Raw genomic sequence first — 16,577 nt, 5'->3', positions numbered from 1 at the left:
GCAAAAATTTTATTTTATACTTTCATTGCAAACGCTGACTTAACCCCAAGAGCTACATCAAAATAATGTTCTACAATATTGTACACCATAAAAGATCTACAAAAGAGTCTTAGACAGCATATGTCTATCTTTTAAGGTTGACTCACTATAACCATTTTTGTTGGCTTATAATTTTATTCCAAAACAAAACTTCTTTGTGAAGCTGTTTTTGTCGAGATGGTATCTAATCCTTATCAAAATAAATACGACAAGTATTCAATTTTTCAAATTTCGAACGTTTATTCCAAAGTTTTTCATTACGATGCAGCGACGATGGTATGAATCCTTATTAAACTAAAGAACGTTAAAGAAATTCTGTGGCATATATTAGCACTGCTCCCGTGCGAAGCCGGGGCGGGTCGCTATTATATTACAAAATTATCGATGAAGTCGACAGTGATGCATGAAGAACTGTAATTGAAAAGCTCAGTTTCTCAGCTATATCCATCTGATGATGGTGCAGATAAAATGGACCCAGTTATACCTATATCAAGTTTATTTTGTTTCGTGTACAGCTTGAGTATGTAATAAAACGCGAATGTTTGAATGTTTGTTTCTCACGCTAAAAGTACTGGATGGAATTGGAGAAACTTGGCAGTAATTTAGACTAGTAATGAATAATTCTTCGTATTCTGTTCTTTTAGAAATTTATTACAAAAGAAAATGACACACACACTGTGCTATTGCTGAATTAAAATGAGTCAACAATAACAGTATTGGCAATGTAAGCAGATGTAGACGAGCAGCGGCGGGGCGCGGCTGGCTCCGGGGGCGCGGCGGGCCCGCAGCGCGGCGCGATGGCGGGGCGACGGGGCCCAGCGCAGCGCCCCGCCGCCGGTACCCGCGTCATAGGCGACTCCTCCTCTAAACGGCAGCCGGATATATTTTTTTTAATGTTCTTAATTGATAGCCAAGAATTTTGTTTTTCACATGTTTCCCTAAGTTTGTTACACGAATTGGAAGGTGGTTCGATACAGCTGGTAGCGGATGATGTTACAGGCGGAGAGGTAGTGGCGCATGTGCTGGGGGTCGAGCCGTGCAGCGACACGTGCACGGCTACGCGCTCGGTCCCAGGCGGCAGCCGCAGCTCCAGCTTGCCGGCAGGGGCTCGCTGCCGTGAGGGTGCTGCCTGGCCACACTCATCCTTAACAAACCGTCCTATTCCAGCTTCTTTAAGGTTCTTTTTGTTTTGAAGTATCGCGTCCAAGCCACTCGAGTTAGAAGGGACAGGCTTTGAAGTTTTGCCGAGCACAACGGATGTAGTATGTAATCGCCGCTTACAACGTGGATCAGGTGGACAAGATGCCGAGCGGGCGCGCAGCCGCTCGACTAAAGAGGGGCGGCGACAGCAAGGCGGCGAGGGGGCAGGCCGCGGGGGGTCGGCGCACCACTTCGGTACCACCCTGGCCTTGCCCACTGGGCAAGGCCGGGGACCAGACCCCGGACCGGGCATGGGTTTACTCGGCGAATGGTCGGCCGAAGGCCGCTTGAGACTTATGTCAGTGTTGACGCTGCGGTCGATCTCGATCATTACGCGAGGGCGGTGTGCGCAAGGGTCGAGGTGCGAGTCGCCCCGGATGCGGCAGCCGTCGTCAGGCACCAGCTCCACGCAGCGCGGGGGCGGGGGCGTGCGGCCAGGGCCGCAGCGCGTGCGGGGCGCGTGCACTGCGCGCATGGTGTACGTGCAGCCGTCCGTAGCGCGCGCGCACTCGCGCTCGGCGCCAAGGCTAAAGCCGGGCACAGGAGGCGCGGGCTCGAAGCAGCGTTTGCTCGCGCGGACCACCACTTCTCGCTCGTATTCCGCCTGCCGCACTCTCTTGGCGAGCATAATTCGTCGCGCGACTGGATCCAGCTCCCCACAATCGCATGTTTTCATCGTGGACGAGGTAGAAACGTCGACTCTTCCTCGACAAAATGACTTTTGACGGACCTGCAAGTTTTAACTTTGGTTGGAATGTGCCCACAACCATTTCATTAGCAACATACCTATACAAAAAAAACTACTACCTTTGGTTTTATAATAATGAATAACTTACATGGTTTTTTTTATTTTATGGTTAATAATGTTTTTGTTTTATTAGACATTAAAAACAAAGACTAACGGAGCACAATGACATGATGGCTCAGAATACGACGAAAGTCTGGTAGGTTATGCCGAAAATTATAGTCCAAAAGTAGTAGTGTTCAGTGCGGTCCGACGGTGGACATACCTTCTCTTGCAAGTGTTCGCAGTTGAGCGAGCAGGGCGGGTCGCGCGGCGTGCAGGGTGGGCGCGCGCCTTGCGGCGGCGCGCAGCACACGCGGCGCTCGGCGCGGCGCACGGAGGGCGGGCGCGCGCGGCACGCGGGCTGCGCGGCGGGCGCGCATGGCGGGCACGCGGGCACGTCGCGCGGCTCGCAGCCCGCGGGCAGGCGCGGCGGGCACGCGGGCACGTCGCGCGGCTCGCAGGCGCGCGCGCGCACGCCCCGCAGCACGCCTGCCGCGCTGCGCCGGACCACGCGGAGAGCCATGTCGGTGTGTGTGTCGTGCGGCGGCCGAGCCGGCTGTGTGCTCGACGCACACTGCGCCCGCCATCGCCCTCTAGTTCTAAACTAGTTGGTCTTTTAGCGATTCAAAGTTTATAAATTGTGTTGTCATTCTTATCATTTCAATTTCCTACAAAACCACGGATCATTTATTCTGCACTGAAAGAACTGTAACTCTGCACAGAAAGTGGAAGATAATAGAGAGTGATTCGAGACTTTTGTCAAAGGAAAGACATTTTCCATCCGCCATTGAGAAGAAACCAATCCATACGCCCATACTACCTATATATGTAATACTATTTATATAGTAGCTGACCCAGTTAACGTGGTTTTGCCTAATAAATAATTTCTAGTCCCTACTAATATTATAAAGGCGAAAGTAACTGTAGTAAGTGTCTGTCTGTCTGTTACGCTTTCACGTCTAAACCACTGAACTGATTTTAATGAAATTTGGTACAGATATAGAGTTAACCTTGAAAAAGAACATAGGATACTTTTTATACCGGACTTTTGAAGTGTTCTCTTGGAAACGCGATATAACCGACCTTGACGCGGGCGAAGTAGCGGGCAACAGCTAGTTGTATATTTTTTATATATTTAATGCCACATTATAAATAAAAAAAAAACAAAACATTTCGTCCAAAAAACAAAATATATTTTTTTGTGAGCAACACACTTAAGGGTATAAAAAATTGATGTTAGTCGGTTTTCCCCAGAGCCACGTCCAAGCCGAGCATCCGGATGCGACCTACAACCACCTGGACGCCGGAGGTCGCACGCCGGATGCATTCCCGGGGGTCAGAAACCGAGGCTAAAATCAGGGTATCGTCCGCGTAGCAGACGACCCGCATACCAGAGAGGAGGGCCCCTCTGAGGGCCCAATCGTACCCGATGTTCCACAGGAGGGGTCCTAGGACTGACCCCTGCGGAACACCAGGCTTACCCCACATGACCCAATGGAATGTTATCATAAAAGGGAATTCATGCTTTTGAACATTAAATTTATTTATTTTATTTATTTATCACTCTCATACATAATTTGAATTATTAAAAAATAATAATTTACAATCATTGTCTGTTTCTTCCAGCTAATCTATGAAATGGCTGGATCGATTTTGAAGACTTTTATTGGCAGGTAGCTGATATAATAGAGAGTAACGTAGTTAAGCTACTTTTATTTTAGAAAAAAAAAATAACAATTTCCAAGTACAGTGCAACTCAAGCGCATATTCACGTGCGAGGAATTCGAGCTCGAATGTAATCGTGACGGTGAGAAATTAAATAAAACAAACTTTTAAATAGCATTAGGTTTAAGGTTTATTGGAGTATTTCCTGAATATCGTTACAAATTGAATGTTACAAAATAACGAATCTGCTGCTACAATTGTTACAACACATCAAATGGGCCGCTTTGGAGGGTAGCGCGGCTACGCCACACCTGGCAAAGAAACAGAACAGGTTAGCTCGGCGTGGCATGCGGCGAGCAGGTCGCGGGCGCCAACACTCACGTAGAGCTCGTCGCCGGCCAGCACCAGCAGGTAGCGCGGGCGCGCGGCCGGCAGCAGGCAGCCCACCGCCGGCGCCGCGTGGCGCAGCCCCGCGCCCGCCGCGCTGCCCGCGCCCGACCGCGCCGAGCGCCACCACACCAGCGGCGAGTACTCGCCCGCCGGGCTGCGCACACCACACCAGTCACTCAGCTGCACGAGAGCGGACGCAGCGCCCGCGCGCCCCTCACCTGGCCAGGTACGCGTCCGACACGGCGGGCTGCACGTAGTGCGCGGGGGCCGCGGCGCTGGCGCCCGCGCCCGACACGCGCCACAGCACCTGCAGCATTGGCACCGACAGACACGTCGCGCTGCCGTCACTGCATACCGCCCAAAAGCAACGCTCGCTGTATAAAGGTACAATTTAGAGATTTGGATCTGACATCGACTCGTGAAAAAGACACATGTACGTACCTAGTAACCTACCGATCATGCACGACGAGTCCGGCGAGAGGCGCGCTGAGGCGGCAGGAGTGCGCGGGCGGCGTGCAGGCGGCGCGCACGCTGGCCGCGGTGGGCTCGGCGGCGGGCGCGGGCGGCAGGGCGCGGCGCTGGCGCAGCAGACGCACGCGCTCCGCCAGCTCGCCGGCGGCGCGCGCCTGCAGCGGCGGCGGGCGCGGCGCCGCCACGGGCCACGCGCGCAGCAGGCGTCCGCCGCCGGCCAGCAGCACGCGCGGGCCCGGCGCGGTCGCACTCGCTCGCGGCCTCACCGCCCGCCAGTACGCTGGGCCCGAGCTCTCCTCGTCTTCGTCGGGTGCGCTGGCGACGGCTGCATGCCTGCAGGAGAGACGCCGATGAGCGGCTGCGAGCACGAGGGCGCCGAAGAGAAACACTTCTCACGTTATGTGTGCGCTGTCCTCGTTGTAAATTCTTAGCAGTGGCGCACGGACTCCGGTATACTCCGACTGCGTTTCCTGCGAGCAAACCGTATTCGAAACTTACTTTTTAGTACTACATTAACTAAAACGATTAGATACTTAGTAATTGTCTAGTCGCGCGCATGCTCATAAGTATGTATATGTGTCGCAATGGTTTCGTGAACTTGTCTCAATTGCTCTCGGTTTGGTAACTGTTAAGAGCCATTTTACATTTTCGCCCGAATTGTTAAGATTTGAGCTTCTCTATTACCATCTTAGGTAATACCTAGAATTTATTGAACGAATATAAAATGTAGATTAATCGTTTATATTGACGTTTAATGTAACACATTTACTAAAATCGGTTTGTTTTATTTGTAATGTCCCATCTCCCACAACCATTTTACTGAAAAATTACCGCAGTGTCAACTTCTGAGTCCTAAATCTATCAATAATACTCATAAATGAAACTTAAAAAAATACGTACAGGTTCAGACATGTATTTTAGTAGTCGTTTAATGAAATAGATTCCTGAATTTTATTACCATTGATGAGTAAAAAAATAAATTCTTCGACCAATTTTTTACTTTTATTTTGTTTTTTATACGTGTTTTTTGGTTGAAATAATTATGAAAATAAAATTATTCCAAAATAATCTATGTTCTTTAGAAAAACGAACCCTATAGTTATTTTGACAATATTTGCATAAAATTTGTCAAAATATCAATTTGAACATCAGTCTACATCACAATAAATTACTAAACGTAAGTGTGCAATTGTGCATCAATCAGAACAGCGCGAGCGCCTGTCGTGGAAGGACCTGTGCAATTTTTTCCGTCGTCCCGATTTCCGAGCGCTCACGAAATAAAGTGAATATTATGCTACGACCACATAATTTTGATCCGCTTTGTATTTTTTTTTCGTAAGTTAAGATTTTGTTTGTTTTCACATATTGTTAAGATGTGTCTTTTTTTTGTAAAATAATTATATATTTTTTTTATTAATTGTTTGCAATAAGTAAGGAGGTATATCAGTCGTCTGGTAAAATAGATTTATTTTTATATATTTTTTTATTATATATTTAACATTGATTTATATGTAGATATCGAAAATTAATAGTTATTTTTTTAGGATTTTAGAATGAAAAATCGTCTAAACCCATAGAAATCTAAATAACAAGGTAATAGAAGTGCCAACGCCGCGTGACCTTGTCGCCACACTGGTGTCTTGGACGACACCAGCGCGCGAACTTACGCTCAGTCGCTCGCGGAACGTCGTCACAGCAAGAACCACTAAAAATGGTGTTTTGCGGCGTTTCTCAGGCTGGAAATTCATCTGCATCGTGTAATAACATAAATAAAGAAATAACATTTTATCGGTAAGTAAATTATTGCAGTAATATTGATGTTATTGCAAAATTAAATTTCAAAACATAACCTTCATTATAAACCATATTTATATCGCACCATCCTGCAACAATTGCATTCTTTACTTATCATTGCCTCTGCAGTAAGAGACTTACAGAAATGCACCGTTTTAAAAAGAGAAATGTATAACGAAAAATAATATTTATCAATGCGATCGTATTTGTAGTGGTACGGCCGCACAAAACTGTCGGAAATAGTGATGTGGTTAAGTGCGGACAAATTATCCAAAATGAACATTGTATACGAAAAGTAACAATTTTAATAGTCGTTTGTTTTTGTGAACATATTATTGAATATATTTTTATTTCAGAATCCCGCAGGATGCAAATAAATACAAAAGACAAGTAGATGACTACCACGGGTAAACGAAATTGGTACCCTATAACTATACTAACGAATATACACTATGAAATTAAATGCATGCTTGATAACCTACCGCCCGCCGCCGCCCGCGCCCCTCTCCATTTTTACGGCTCGGACCGCGCTCGCAACTGAATGTTTCAAAAAGTACGCCATGCGCTATAGCATAGCATTGAATAAAAATTGCAATTTAAATTTATCCAAATCTCATAAATACCTATTTTTTTATTATGAACGTTTACTAGTCATTCGATACATGAACTGGGCTGCTTTTGTAAGACGACTAAAAAGTCACCGTATAAACCAAACCTACCTAGGTACCAAGTATTTCCTAATAATATTTTTTTTTGTCAACCGACAATTAGCGATTTTTTTTTTGTAAGTAAGTACATATTATAATGTAATCCATAGAAGAATACAACAAAAAACATTGTCACTCATAATTTCGTCTTTCATTATATATCGGATCCGTAGTCAATCCCTAGTGTAGTTTACGTAATCACTACAACTAATGCAAAAAATGCAATGACTGTGTGAGTTAGTGAATCCATACAACGACAAAGTCAATCTTATTGCATTAGACGTACGGCCTAGTGTTGTTTGCTTGGTCTTCTCGATGTTAATGTTTGCGTGATTGCGTAGTTATTTGCTGTGAATGTGTTGAAGCCCCGCCCACCGGCGACATGCGTTTCGATAGATCGCCGCGGTGTATGCCATTTCTATTACCTTGTTATTTAGATTTCTATGTCTAAACCGCATGGAAGAGGGTAGCACTTTTGTATCTGATCCGACGTAGACAACAAGGAAACACCGGCCCCATTGTACATCCACCCCGTGTTCAATTTTACCATTTTTTTATAAGTATCATTTGCTATAAATATTTTACATAATACCTATCAGTGTCTTTGTGTTTATTTTATTTAGCGTAATGTGTAAACCCATTACGCTAAATAAAATACTAAATTTTTCATAATCTATAATTTTTACCAGAACATATTACGATAACGGCTCAAGATTTTTTCGTCGGTCTTGACTCTCGTGTTGCACTGCACTTATATTGCATTCGTGTGACTCGCTACGCACACATAGACAATGACGCACTCTTTTGCCTAAACTTGAGCGCAATCATTTTGTGAAATGGCTCTTAAAATGCTCTATCACCTATATAATATATGTATGTATCTACCTGCGTGGCGGCGTTCAGCCAAACGGATGTGTAGAACAGTCCGGGACCGAGTCGTCGCAGTTCTAGCGATAGGAAGCTGTCGCCGACAGCGTCAGCCCAGCAACCAGCGGCACCAGCACTGCACCGCACGCGACTGGATATAGAACCGCATTGGCCGTCCTCTGGAACATGTTTCAATCACATAATTTGCACAGACAAAAGAACGAAAGTGATCCAAATCGAAAGCGAGAGAGACCTTGAACGTGCAGCACGACGAGCTCCCAGTCTGCGGAGAGCGCGAGCGGGCCGGCGAGCAGCAGGCGGGAGGCGGGCGCGGCGGGCGCGGCCGGGGCCCAGCACACGCGGGCCACGGCGCTCCAGCCGCGGCGGCGCAGCTCGAGGCGCGCCAGTTCCCGCCAGGCGGCGCGCGCGCGCCCCGCGCCCCACACGCCCACGCTGGCGTCGGCCGCGCCCAGCGCCAGGCGCTCGCCGCCCGGCGCCAGGCTGGCGTGCAGCAGCGCGGCGGACGCGCGGTGTCGCGCCAGCAGCCGCCAGCCCGCGCACGCCGACACGTACTCCTGTCGCCACGCCGCCGCTGCAACCGAACCCGCACCCGCATCACGCTATGACTACCAATATAACCATGTATGTTTAACCACGTCAACAATTCAAACAGTCAATGACATTCACCTTCTTTTAATTGCTAAGTGACTCTGAAACTATTTAACCCATTTACAAAAATCGTGCCTCAGATCTTCATATCCACGCGGATGTTTAAACTGAGGTTCAAGCAATTAGTATCGACATTTTTAAAACCACACACAGGTAAACAAATATTAATAGATTGAAAACATCCTAAAAATCACATTTTTAAATTTCACTCCATTACAATTTATATATTGGCTGTGCCAAAATTGAGTTGCAACAATCTGACAAGATAGTTCTGTAAACTAGCCGTGGCATATCAAAGTAATTTTGCCATACAAATTAGTTCTAGGAAATATAGAAAAATGGGGCTTTAAAAAATAAATCGTATTCTCAAACATACCCCATATACAAAATACATAATACAATACTGCATACAAAATTTAATGGGAATCGGTAGAGCCATTTCTGAGGAATTCAACTTTGCACACCGTGATATGATAATAATAAATAATAGATAAGTCTACTGCATGTGGGTAATTCAGTGAACATAAATAGCTGGAGCTCTTTTAATGAACCTTTTTTTATGTGTTTGGGTAGTGCCCAAATTTAAATTTAGGTAAATTCTTAACCGTCCATGGCTAAGTATTTGAATTTACAAAAAGCAAAATCATCATCATCATCAAAAATGGTTCTAAGTGTAAAGAGCTAACCTAACAAACTCACATTAAGACAAACTTCCGCCTACACATTGAAAGTAAACATGATATTAACTATATAATTATAGACGTGTGCTTTTGTCAAAGTAAGTAAAACTTTAATGCATATTTTTAAAAAAGCTTCTCCTTTGCAAGTAATATAATATGAAGCTATGACAGAGTGCTGCTTACCGAGTTAGTCCTATAGTCACTAAATACTTTGAGGCTGTTGTATAAGGCTTTTTTTTAACTACAATGGCTTACTTTTATTATAATACTAGCTGACCCAGCAAACGTTGTTTCGCCAAATTTTTTTTTTCTAGTTGTATGTTTTTTAATGCTCCATTATAATAAAAATAAAAATAATTTCGTCCAAAAAATAAAATAAATTTTTTTAGTGTGAGCAACCCTTAATACTTAGCGGTATGTTGTTTTTTTTATTATGTTGTTCTATTCAGACCTACCCAATATGTATACAAAATTTCATAAGAATCCCTCAAGCCGTTTCGGAGGAGTACGGTAACTAACATCGTGACACGGGAATTTTATATATTAGAAGATACTCATGTATAAATCTAAATGCATGTTTAATCTAAATAAATTGCACTATTCTTGGAATTGGCTGAAAAAAGTAACCAATTATATTCCAAAAAAGTCAATCAAATCAGGAGCCTATTGTTGTATCACACAGATATGATATCCTAAGAATGAGTTCTTTCGGAAGAAAGCCAGCTTCATAATGATATGTTACAACATGAGAGGTATATGAAGGGATATGCATTACACTGCATAGTAGTTTGAATAGCACAAAACACCACTCTTGACAGTTAAGCATATCTATACTGCAAATATAAAAAGCTGAAGAGTTTGTTTGTTTCTTTCTTTGAACGCACTAAACTCAGGAAGTACTGGTTTAAATTGAAAAAATATTTTTGAGTTAAATAGACAATTCATCAAGGAAGGTTTTAAGCTATATAACATCACGCTGCGACTAAATAGGACCGAAGATATAACGGAAAATGTGTCAAAAATAGGGAAAATTATTTATTCTCGAGGATTTCTGTTCACAAATTCCTAACTTATATCTTCTAACCATGCGACGAAGTCGCGGGCGACAGCTAGTAGCGTATAAAACTCACCCGTGTAAGTCATGCTATGTTAGACACGAGCAATGCAGCAATGCAGCAGGGCGGTTACCGTCTCCCGCGGGGCCCGGGCGCGGCACGGCGCGGCCCGCGCGGCTCTGCAGCAGGCGGCGCCAGTGCGCGGGCTCGGCGGCCGCGCGGCGCCACGCGCGACAGGCGGCGCCGGCGCGCGCCAGCTGCGGGCCCGACAGCCACGCGAACACCTCGTGCAGCACCACACCGCATAGCTGCTCCTCGCTCTGCCACAACGACATCCTCCATCCACACATCAGAACACGAAACCAATCACTCCGATCACTAACGTTACGTCGGACTCTACCTTAATGAAAAGAAACCTTCGGTGATCAGTCGGTGCCTCTTCGAGCCCACAATGACCAGTGCGGCAGTGCAGCAGACCACTGACTACTGACTGACCAGTCTGTCACATTGACAACTGACAGTGTCAGTTTCGTTTTGAAATTGTTATGTTTCATGCTACGGTTTTACAGAGAAGGTTCAAGGTAGTCAATTACAAATGGATCTAAAATTGCCATTACAACATTTAAGGGTTCAACTACAAACAAAAATCGGCTTTCATTGCGTGCCTTTACGTCAAAAATAAGTCATTTGAAAGTATACTGCGTGCGAGGAATCATAAAAAGTAAACTATGTGATAAAGCACATTTTCTTCATAAGCCACTCACTACCTTTCCTATAAAAGGCGGTAAAATTCGACCATGTTAATAACATCTTTATTTTTACGATAAGGCTGGCCGTTCGCGAAAGGAAGGAAAGAAGGCGCTTAAAGAAAGGCCTGTGACGGGTCTCTAATTGACTGATGGTCACCGACACGCGCGCCTACAGTTTGTTTGTGAGCATCTCGTTCGGGACATAGTATAATGGTGGCCAGCCCACTTCACTGAAGAGTGCAGAATGTATACGAGTGGCCAGATCTACAGGCGTCCATGCGAATGAGTTACACAGTGTTGTTTCGCTGAAACAGTTGCATACTGCGGAAGTTTTTGCATTTGCAGAAACCAACCCTTCGTTCTAAATTTCTATCATAATACTATCTATAAATAAATTATTCAAAATTATAATTGGATGTCAATATTAACGAAACCTTAAATTATATCGTTAGGTACATTACATTTATACCGCTTAGCAGAGTTAGTAGGTAGTTTTAGTAATGTTGATACATCAGTGCGTAATGTTGGTTTGAGACGATTTGATTGCTCGCAAGTGTACCCGATCTCATTACATGAATGTGTGTATTGCAATATATTTTAAGTACGTATAAAATTGTAAAATTGAAGACAAAGTATTTAGTGTTGATTACATTTTATTAGTAAGCAGCAACACCTATTTCTTCATATTATGTAATAATATCACTAAAGTATTGAATAAATAGGTAAATAGGAATTAAGTATAACAATAATAATAATAAGGAACTAGGTATAAAAGATTCTTAAATATAGCATTCTTAAGTTGCTAATAATTAATAATAAATGAAATATATTATGCCAAACGCTTTTGTAGAAACATTCGATTAGCTTCTAAAGCAACAATAAGTAATAAGCTAAAATTAAAAATATATTAAATTAAAATTTAATGATGCAATGATGAAACGATGTTAATTGATATTAAATTATAACGTCAACGAAAATTGCAGGAAACATGGGTATATTAGTGATAGCCGAGACAGGTGATGTACTTTAGGATCCCAGCAGCCGCAGTCCGCGGAGCAGGCGTCTAGAAGTACTGCAGCTCCTTCTTGGTGATCTGCAGGAACTCGTGCGCCGCCTCGTTGAGGTCGCGGTCGCCCAGCGTGGCGTCCACGTCGCTGGCCGAGTGTGTGGGGCTCGCCTCGTCGGCCTGCCGCTGCTTGAGACGGATTTCGCGCAGGCGTGCTTCTAAAATTTTCTCCCGCCTGCTCTCTCGCTCCAAAATCTGCAAACATTATATCGATAGAAAAGTTCCGAAATTGTTTTATCCTTTGTTAAAAGAGGCAAAACAAGATACTAGGTACTTTACCACCGCCACGAACGCGAGGGGAACCTTTTAGAGGATTTTTATACGAATTGGATTTCCACATAGGTAATTGCAGTTTGAAACCCATCAAGTGCAAGGAAATTAGACGTTTTGAACGTTTAAAATTTTGCTCGCGCCTTTGCCTGCTTGACTGATGGTTATAGCTTCAAACACATAACTTTTTAATAACGTAGTCGGATAATAATAGCCAATGTGTTAATTCAAGGTGTCAGCTACTTCCATACCAAATTTAATTCAAATTTTTCCATCCGTTTGGCGTGAAAAAGTATCTAACAAACAGGCAGACATAGTTTCGCATTTATAATATTAGTGTGATTGTGACAAGGCTCAGCACATTCATAAGTATTCTAAAACTAAACGAATATCTGGTCTGGTTCGAGTATGTAATCAGTGATTCCCTATTCAGTAGCGTGTAAGTAAATGTAGTATAAGGTACAATGGGGTTGACGTATCCGTGTGGAAAAAAACCCCTTAAATATAAAAAAAGATTAAAAAAAAAAGTATTCTAAAAAACATTGACTCTGCAGAAGCTTGCTTCAGGTTTTTTAACAAAATAATATTAGCATAAAACATTAGTATGTAAGAAAATAGGAGTAGATGAGAAACGATGGCTTACCGCTGTTAGAAGCGTCTTGTCGTTCTTCTCCGAAATGGAGAGAGATGTGGATAGCTCGAGCAGGAAGATGTTCCCGTTGACACTGCCGCACGTCAGCAGGTTGCCCTGCACGATAAAGACCCAGCACATTTACGACGGGTGACTCTTATAAGGTAATGTCGTAGGAAAATTACCATTATTAATGCTATTTAGAATTACTAGCGATCCCTTCCAGCTTCGCACGAAAGTAATGCTAATATATGTATAATGCACACTACAGAATTTCTATAACGTTCTTTAATTTGGTAAGGATTCATACCATCGCTACTTCGTGTTTATTGCTTACATCGATGTTACTGATGTTCGACATAAACAACTTGAGAGACAGAGACAATGTTGGTGCTTACAGCTTCGTGCGTGCGCACGCACACGAGCGGCTCCTCGCAGACCTGCATGGTGACGACGGGCTCGTGCTGGCGCCGCAGCAGGTCCCACACGGTCAGCTGCCCGTCGTACTGCGTGAGCAGCATCAGCGACAGCCTGCGACAGCGGCGCTAGTAAGGTCACAGAGCACGCGTCCAGGAGGGGCAGCTGCTCAGCGGCTCCTGCCTCACCTGGTGGGGCTCCAGGCGCCGTCCGTGATGCGGTGGCGCGCCGGCGCCGTCCACATGATGGAGGACTCGCGGCACTCCTCGCTCCAGATGCGCGCCGTCCAGTCACCCACAGTCAGGAAGTTCTTCATGAAGCCGGGGTTGCGCTCCACTCTCCATACTGGTCCCACGTGTGCGTTAAACTAATCATACTTAATCCATCAGAAATCTTATAGTATCATGTAAAGAGTGAAGTAGCATGGTCACTTATATAAAACAGACTCTGCACATTAATAAATGTGAATACTAAAACATTTGTGAAACAGTAATTTGCTTATGCGTAACCCACATTTACCACAATTAAATAGAAATTTGTCATAAATAGAATTAAATTAAAACACAAATAATATTGATAAAGGAAAACTGCTCTTGTCAGAACAGTTAAAAAAAAAATACATATACGGTAGTATAGATTACCTGCGCGGGCAGTTTATCATAAGGTGTTTTTCCTTTCCTATTGCCATTAATAACAAGTCCATTTTCAGTGCCAACCATAAAGCGTGTTGGTATAGTAGGCTCGTACTCCATCACGCTTATGCCGTTGGCTTTAGCCATGCTCTGCTCTTCCGTCATCGACGTCACGACGTCTATGATCATCTCATCGGTGGGTTCGTGTATCTTGCGAATGTCCCACCACTTGCAGACGCCGTCGGGCCCCCCGGAGAAGAACTCCATGCCAGTCTTGGAGTTAATGAATAGAACATTCTTAACGAGATCCCTGTGCGCAACGTGCGGTGGACATATCAAGGCTGGCGCTACGCCTTTTTGCCGCAAGTCCCACGTGCAAACTTGACCATTAATAAGTCCGCCGGCTAGCACTTGAATGTCTTTGGGATTGTACTGCAGGTCCAGCATAGGGCACGGCGGTGCTAACACTGATTCTGGATAGTTAGGGTTCTCCATGTTCCAGACAAATGCCGAAACCGGGGAAGTGGTTTGTCGATTCATATCGACGTCGACGTATGTGGCGGCGAAGTGGTGCCCGCCGTCGGGCTGCCAGCAGATGGAGCTAACGGGCCGGCGGTGCACGACGCCCGACTCGTCGTTCTGGGCTCCGAAATCGTGGAACTGATTGACGGTGCGGCAGCTATTATGCTCTACGGCAGGCAACGTCATCAGCTCAGTATAATAAGTCTGGTACATATCAATGGCATTGTTTTGCAACACAAGTCGGTCTAAAACCTGCAAACCAACCAGCAAGCTATAAGTATGTGCTCAGCAGATGTTTATCGCTAAAGGCTAAGCCTTGTCTTGGGTTCGTCAACTCGTAGACTCACGGGACTGAGTGCCATGATGCAGTGGATGTAGGCATCATCCTTCTCTACTTTGCGGCGATACCGTTGCGTCGCCTCGGGATCGTGAATGTTCACGTCTCTCGGCCAGCCGCCCTCGGTGTGGTTGGATCCGGAGGTGGTATACTCGGCCCTGCAATTATGTACATTCAACAAAACACACAAGTTACATGGAGATTTGTAACTCATTCACAAAACAGATTGAAGGGATTTCGGGCGTGCGCTATGCCTGGCACACAAGTCTCTGATATATTATCCCCGTCTAGGACATAAATAAAATGACTTTCACATTGTCTACACCATTTAGACGAATCTGTTCTTACCCACTAATCTCAGGAGATGCTGGATGGAATTTAAGTTTTTTTTATTCAATGTTCGATAGCCCGGTGATTGTTATGGATATATGTAAATTCTATTCTAAACCACTTATAACAGAATATGTTCTTTTTTTTTATAAAATAGTTTTCTCCGTCCGTCTGATAAATACGTAGTGTTACAAGAATATAACTTGCTCCCAACAAAGGTCCCCTTTAAGTTACATCATTGAATTCCAGGCGGCAACATTGTCGTAAGATAACTCCGCAGTAAAATAATTATTTTTGTTGCTCGGCAGCCAAGCCGACTAAATCATATTAACAAACCCTAATTTTATTTACGTTACATCATAGCTACGCGGATGGAGTCACGGGCAACAGCTAGTCTCCATATGCATTGACATCATTATGAAACGAGCAGAACCCTTGTGCAAAACTCCTACATAAACCATGAGCGACAGCGCAGCAGTCACCGGATGGTGTTGATGTCGCACTGGCTGTATTTGGGCGTGTGCTGCGTGGCCGTGTGCACGGGGTTGCGCAGCACGTAGTGCTTGAACTCGCCGGGGTCCATCTGCACCGAGTCCAGCATCTCCGGGCCCTGGTGGCAGAACAGGGGCTGCCGCCCGAACTGGCTGCGCAGCTTGCCGTATGCGCACGTTATGTCCATTTTTGTATTGATTTATTTTAACAAAATGATTTAATAATGTACTGTGTTGACATTGATTTAAACGTAGAAACCCCACAGATGTACAAATATATTAAACCCGGTGCTCACTAACAACTAAACATTTGAAAAATTAAAAGAGTCTGTAAGCCTCAGAGTATTTACGGTACGTTTTCCTACTATGACGAGAGTGACGCAGCGGCACGTTGCAGATCATGGCTGCGTCCAGGACGTAGCAGACAAAAGTGAACACGTATTGGATACCTAATGATAATTTAAATTCTAATTCTGTTGTTGTTTGCACTTCACCGACCATATTATATTTACCTACCAAATAACATTTGTGTACATATTTTTGTCTCTGTAAGCGTAAATATTATGCTGATAGATTTTTGCCTGTCACATTTTATAGTGCCATTCCGTCGGGATCTCTGTAGCGTATATTAGCACTGCTTTCGTGCGAAGCCGGGGCGGGTCGCTAGTGTTATAATATTATACCCGGCCTCGTGCGAACATTGCATCACATACAATACCTACTTATAGACAGTACTGCATACATAGTTTAGAATCGAAAAACGATAGTAGATCAAATCGTATATTAAGTCCATACAACAATATTAAAT

General features: G+C 44.5%; 3 protein-coding genes across 4 annotated transcripts; all 3 read right to left on the bottom strand.

Moving 5' to 3' along the window:
* Nucleotides 1-671: 671 nt before the first annotated feature.
* Nucleotides 672-2,339, bottom strand: LOC113501273. The gene is made up of 2 exons (XM_026882372.1): nucleotides 2,250-2,339; nucleotides 672-1,969 (listed from the first exon to the last, which is right to left on the bottom strand). The coding sequence occupies exon 2, from the start codon at nucleotides 1,913-1,915 to the stop codon at nucleotides 731-733; it is 1,185 nt and encodes a 394-aa protein (XP_026738173.1). The 5' UTR covers nucleotides 1,916-1,969; nucleotides 2,250-2,339; the 3' UTR covers nucleotides 672-730.
* Nucleotides 2,340-3,856: 1,517 nt separating this feature from the next.
* LOC113501379 lies at nucleotides 3,857-11,670 on the bottom strand. The gene is made up of 8 exons (XM_026882512.1): nucleotides 10,458-11,670; nucleotides 8,174-8,512; nucleotides 7,939-8,099; nucleotides 4,949-5,022; nucleotides 4,674-4,885; nucleotides 4,523-4,612; nucleotides 4,073-4,455; nucleotides 3,857-4,002 (listed from the first exon to the last, which is right to left on the bottom strand). Exons 1-8 carry the CDS (start codon nucleotides 10,672-10,674, stop codon nucleotides 3,952-3,954), a joined length of 1,527 nt encoding a protein of 508 aa, XP_026738313.1. The 5' UTR covers nucleotides 10,675-11,670; the 3' UTR covers nucleotides 3,857-3,951.
* Nucleotides 11,671-11,988: 318 nt separating this feature from the next.
* On the bottom strand, nucleotides 11,989-16,371 carry LOC113501464 (dynein intermediate chain 2, axonemal-like). Of its 2 annotated transcripts, none has more exons than XM_026882620.1 (7): nucleotides 15,761-16,371; nucleotides 14,959-15,106; nucleotides 14,099-14,863; nucleotides 13,646-13,824; nucleotides 13,439-13,571; nucleotides 13,053-13,157; nucleotides 11,989-12,334 (listed from the first exon to the last, which is right to left on the bottom strand). In XM_026882620.1, the coding sequence occupies exons 1-7, from the start codon at nucleotides 15,955-15,957 to the stop codon at nucleotides 12,137-12,139; spliced, it is 1,725 nt and encodes a 574-aa protein (XP_026738421.1). In that variant the 5' UTR covers nucleotides 15,958-16,371; the 3' UTR covers nucleotides 11,989-12,136. The 2 variants fall into 2 exon arrangements, with proteins under 2 accessions (XP_026738421.1, XP_026738422.1); XM_026882621.1 differs by having other exon boundaries at nucleotides 15,782-16,371.
* Nucleotides 16,372-16,577: the final 206 nt, after the last annotated feature.

The sequence above is a fragment of the Trichoplusia ni genome, chromosome 15 (assembly GCF_003590095.1).
Source record: "Trichoplusia ni isolate ovarian cell line Hi5 chromosome 15, tn1, whole genome shotgun sequence".
NCBI classification, from domain to species: Eukaryota; Metazoa; Arthropoda; class Insecta; order Lepidoptera; family Noctuidae; genus Trichoplusia; species Trichoplusia ni.
The sequence above is the reverse complement of the archived record's forward strand: the minus strand, read 5'-3'. Positions and strand labels throughout refer to the sequence as shown.

Excerpts from the sequence above, each read along its gene's own strand:
- LOC113501273 (XM_026882372.1), bottom strand. The coding sequence starts at position 1,915 with ATGAAAACATGCGATTGTGGGGAGCTGGATCCAGTCGCGCGACGAATT.
- LOC113501379 (XM_026882512.1), bottom strand. The coding sequence starts at position 10,674 with ATGTGTGGATGGAGGATGTCGTTGTGGCAGAGCGAGGAGCAGCTATGC. Across the intron at positions 5,023-7,938 it reads GGCTGAACGCCGCCACGCAG|GAAACGCAGTCGGAGTATAC; the intron begins GTAGATACATAC and ends GTTTGCTCGCAG. Across the intron at positions 4,456-4,522 it reads CATGATCGGTAGGTTACTAG|CGAGCGTTGCTTTTGGGCGG; the intron begins GTACGTACATGT and ends ACCTTTATACAG.
- LOC113501464 (XM_026882620.1), bottom strand. The coding sequence starts at position 15,957 with ATGGACATAACGTGCGCATACGGCAAGCTGCGCAGCCAGTTCGGGCGG. Across the intron at positions 13,572-13,645 it reads GGCGCCTGGAGCCCCACCAG|GCTGTCGCTGATGCTGCTCA; the intron begins GTGAGGCAGGAG and ends CCGCTGTCGCAG. Across the intron at positions 12,335-13,052 it reads ACAAGACGCTTCTAACAGCG|ATTTTGGAGCGAGAGAGCAG; the intron begins GTAAGCCATCGT and ends TAATGTTTGCAG.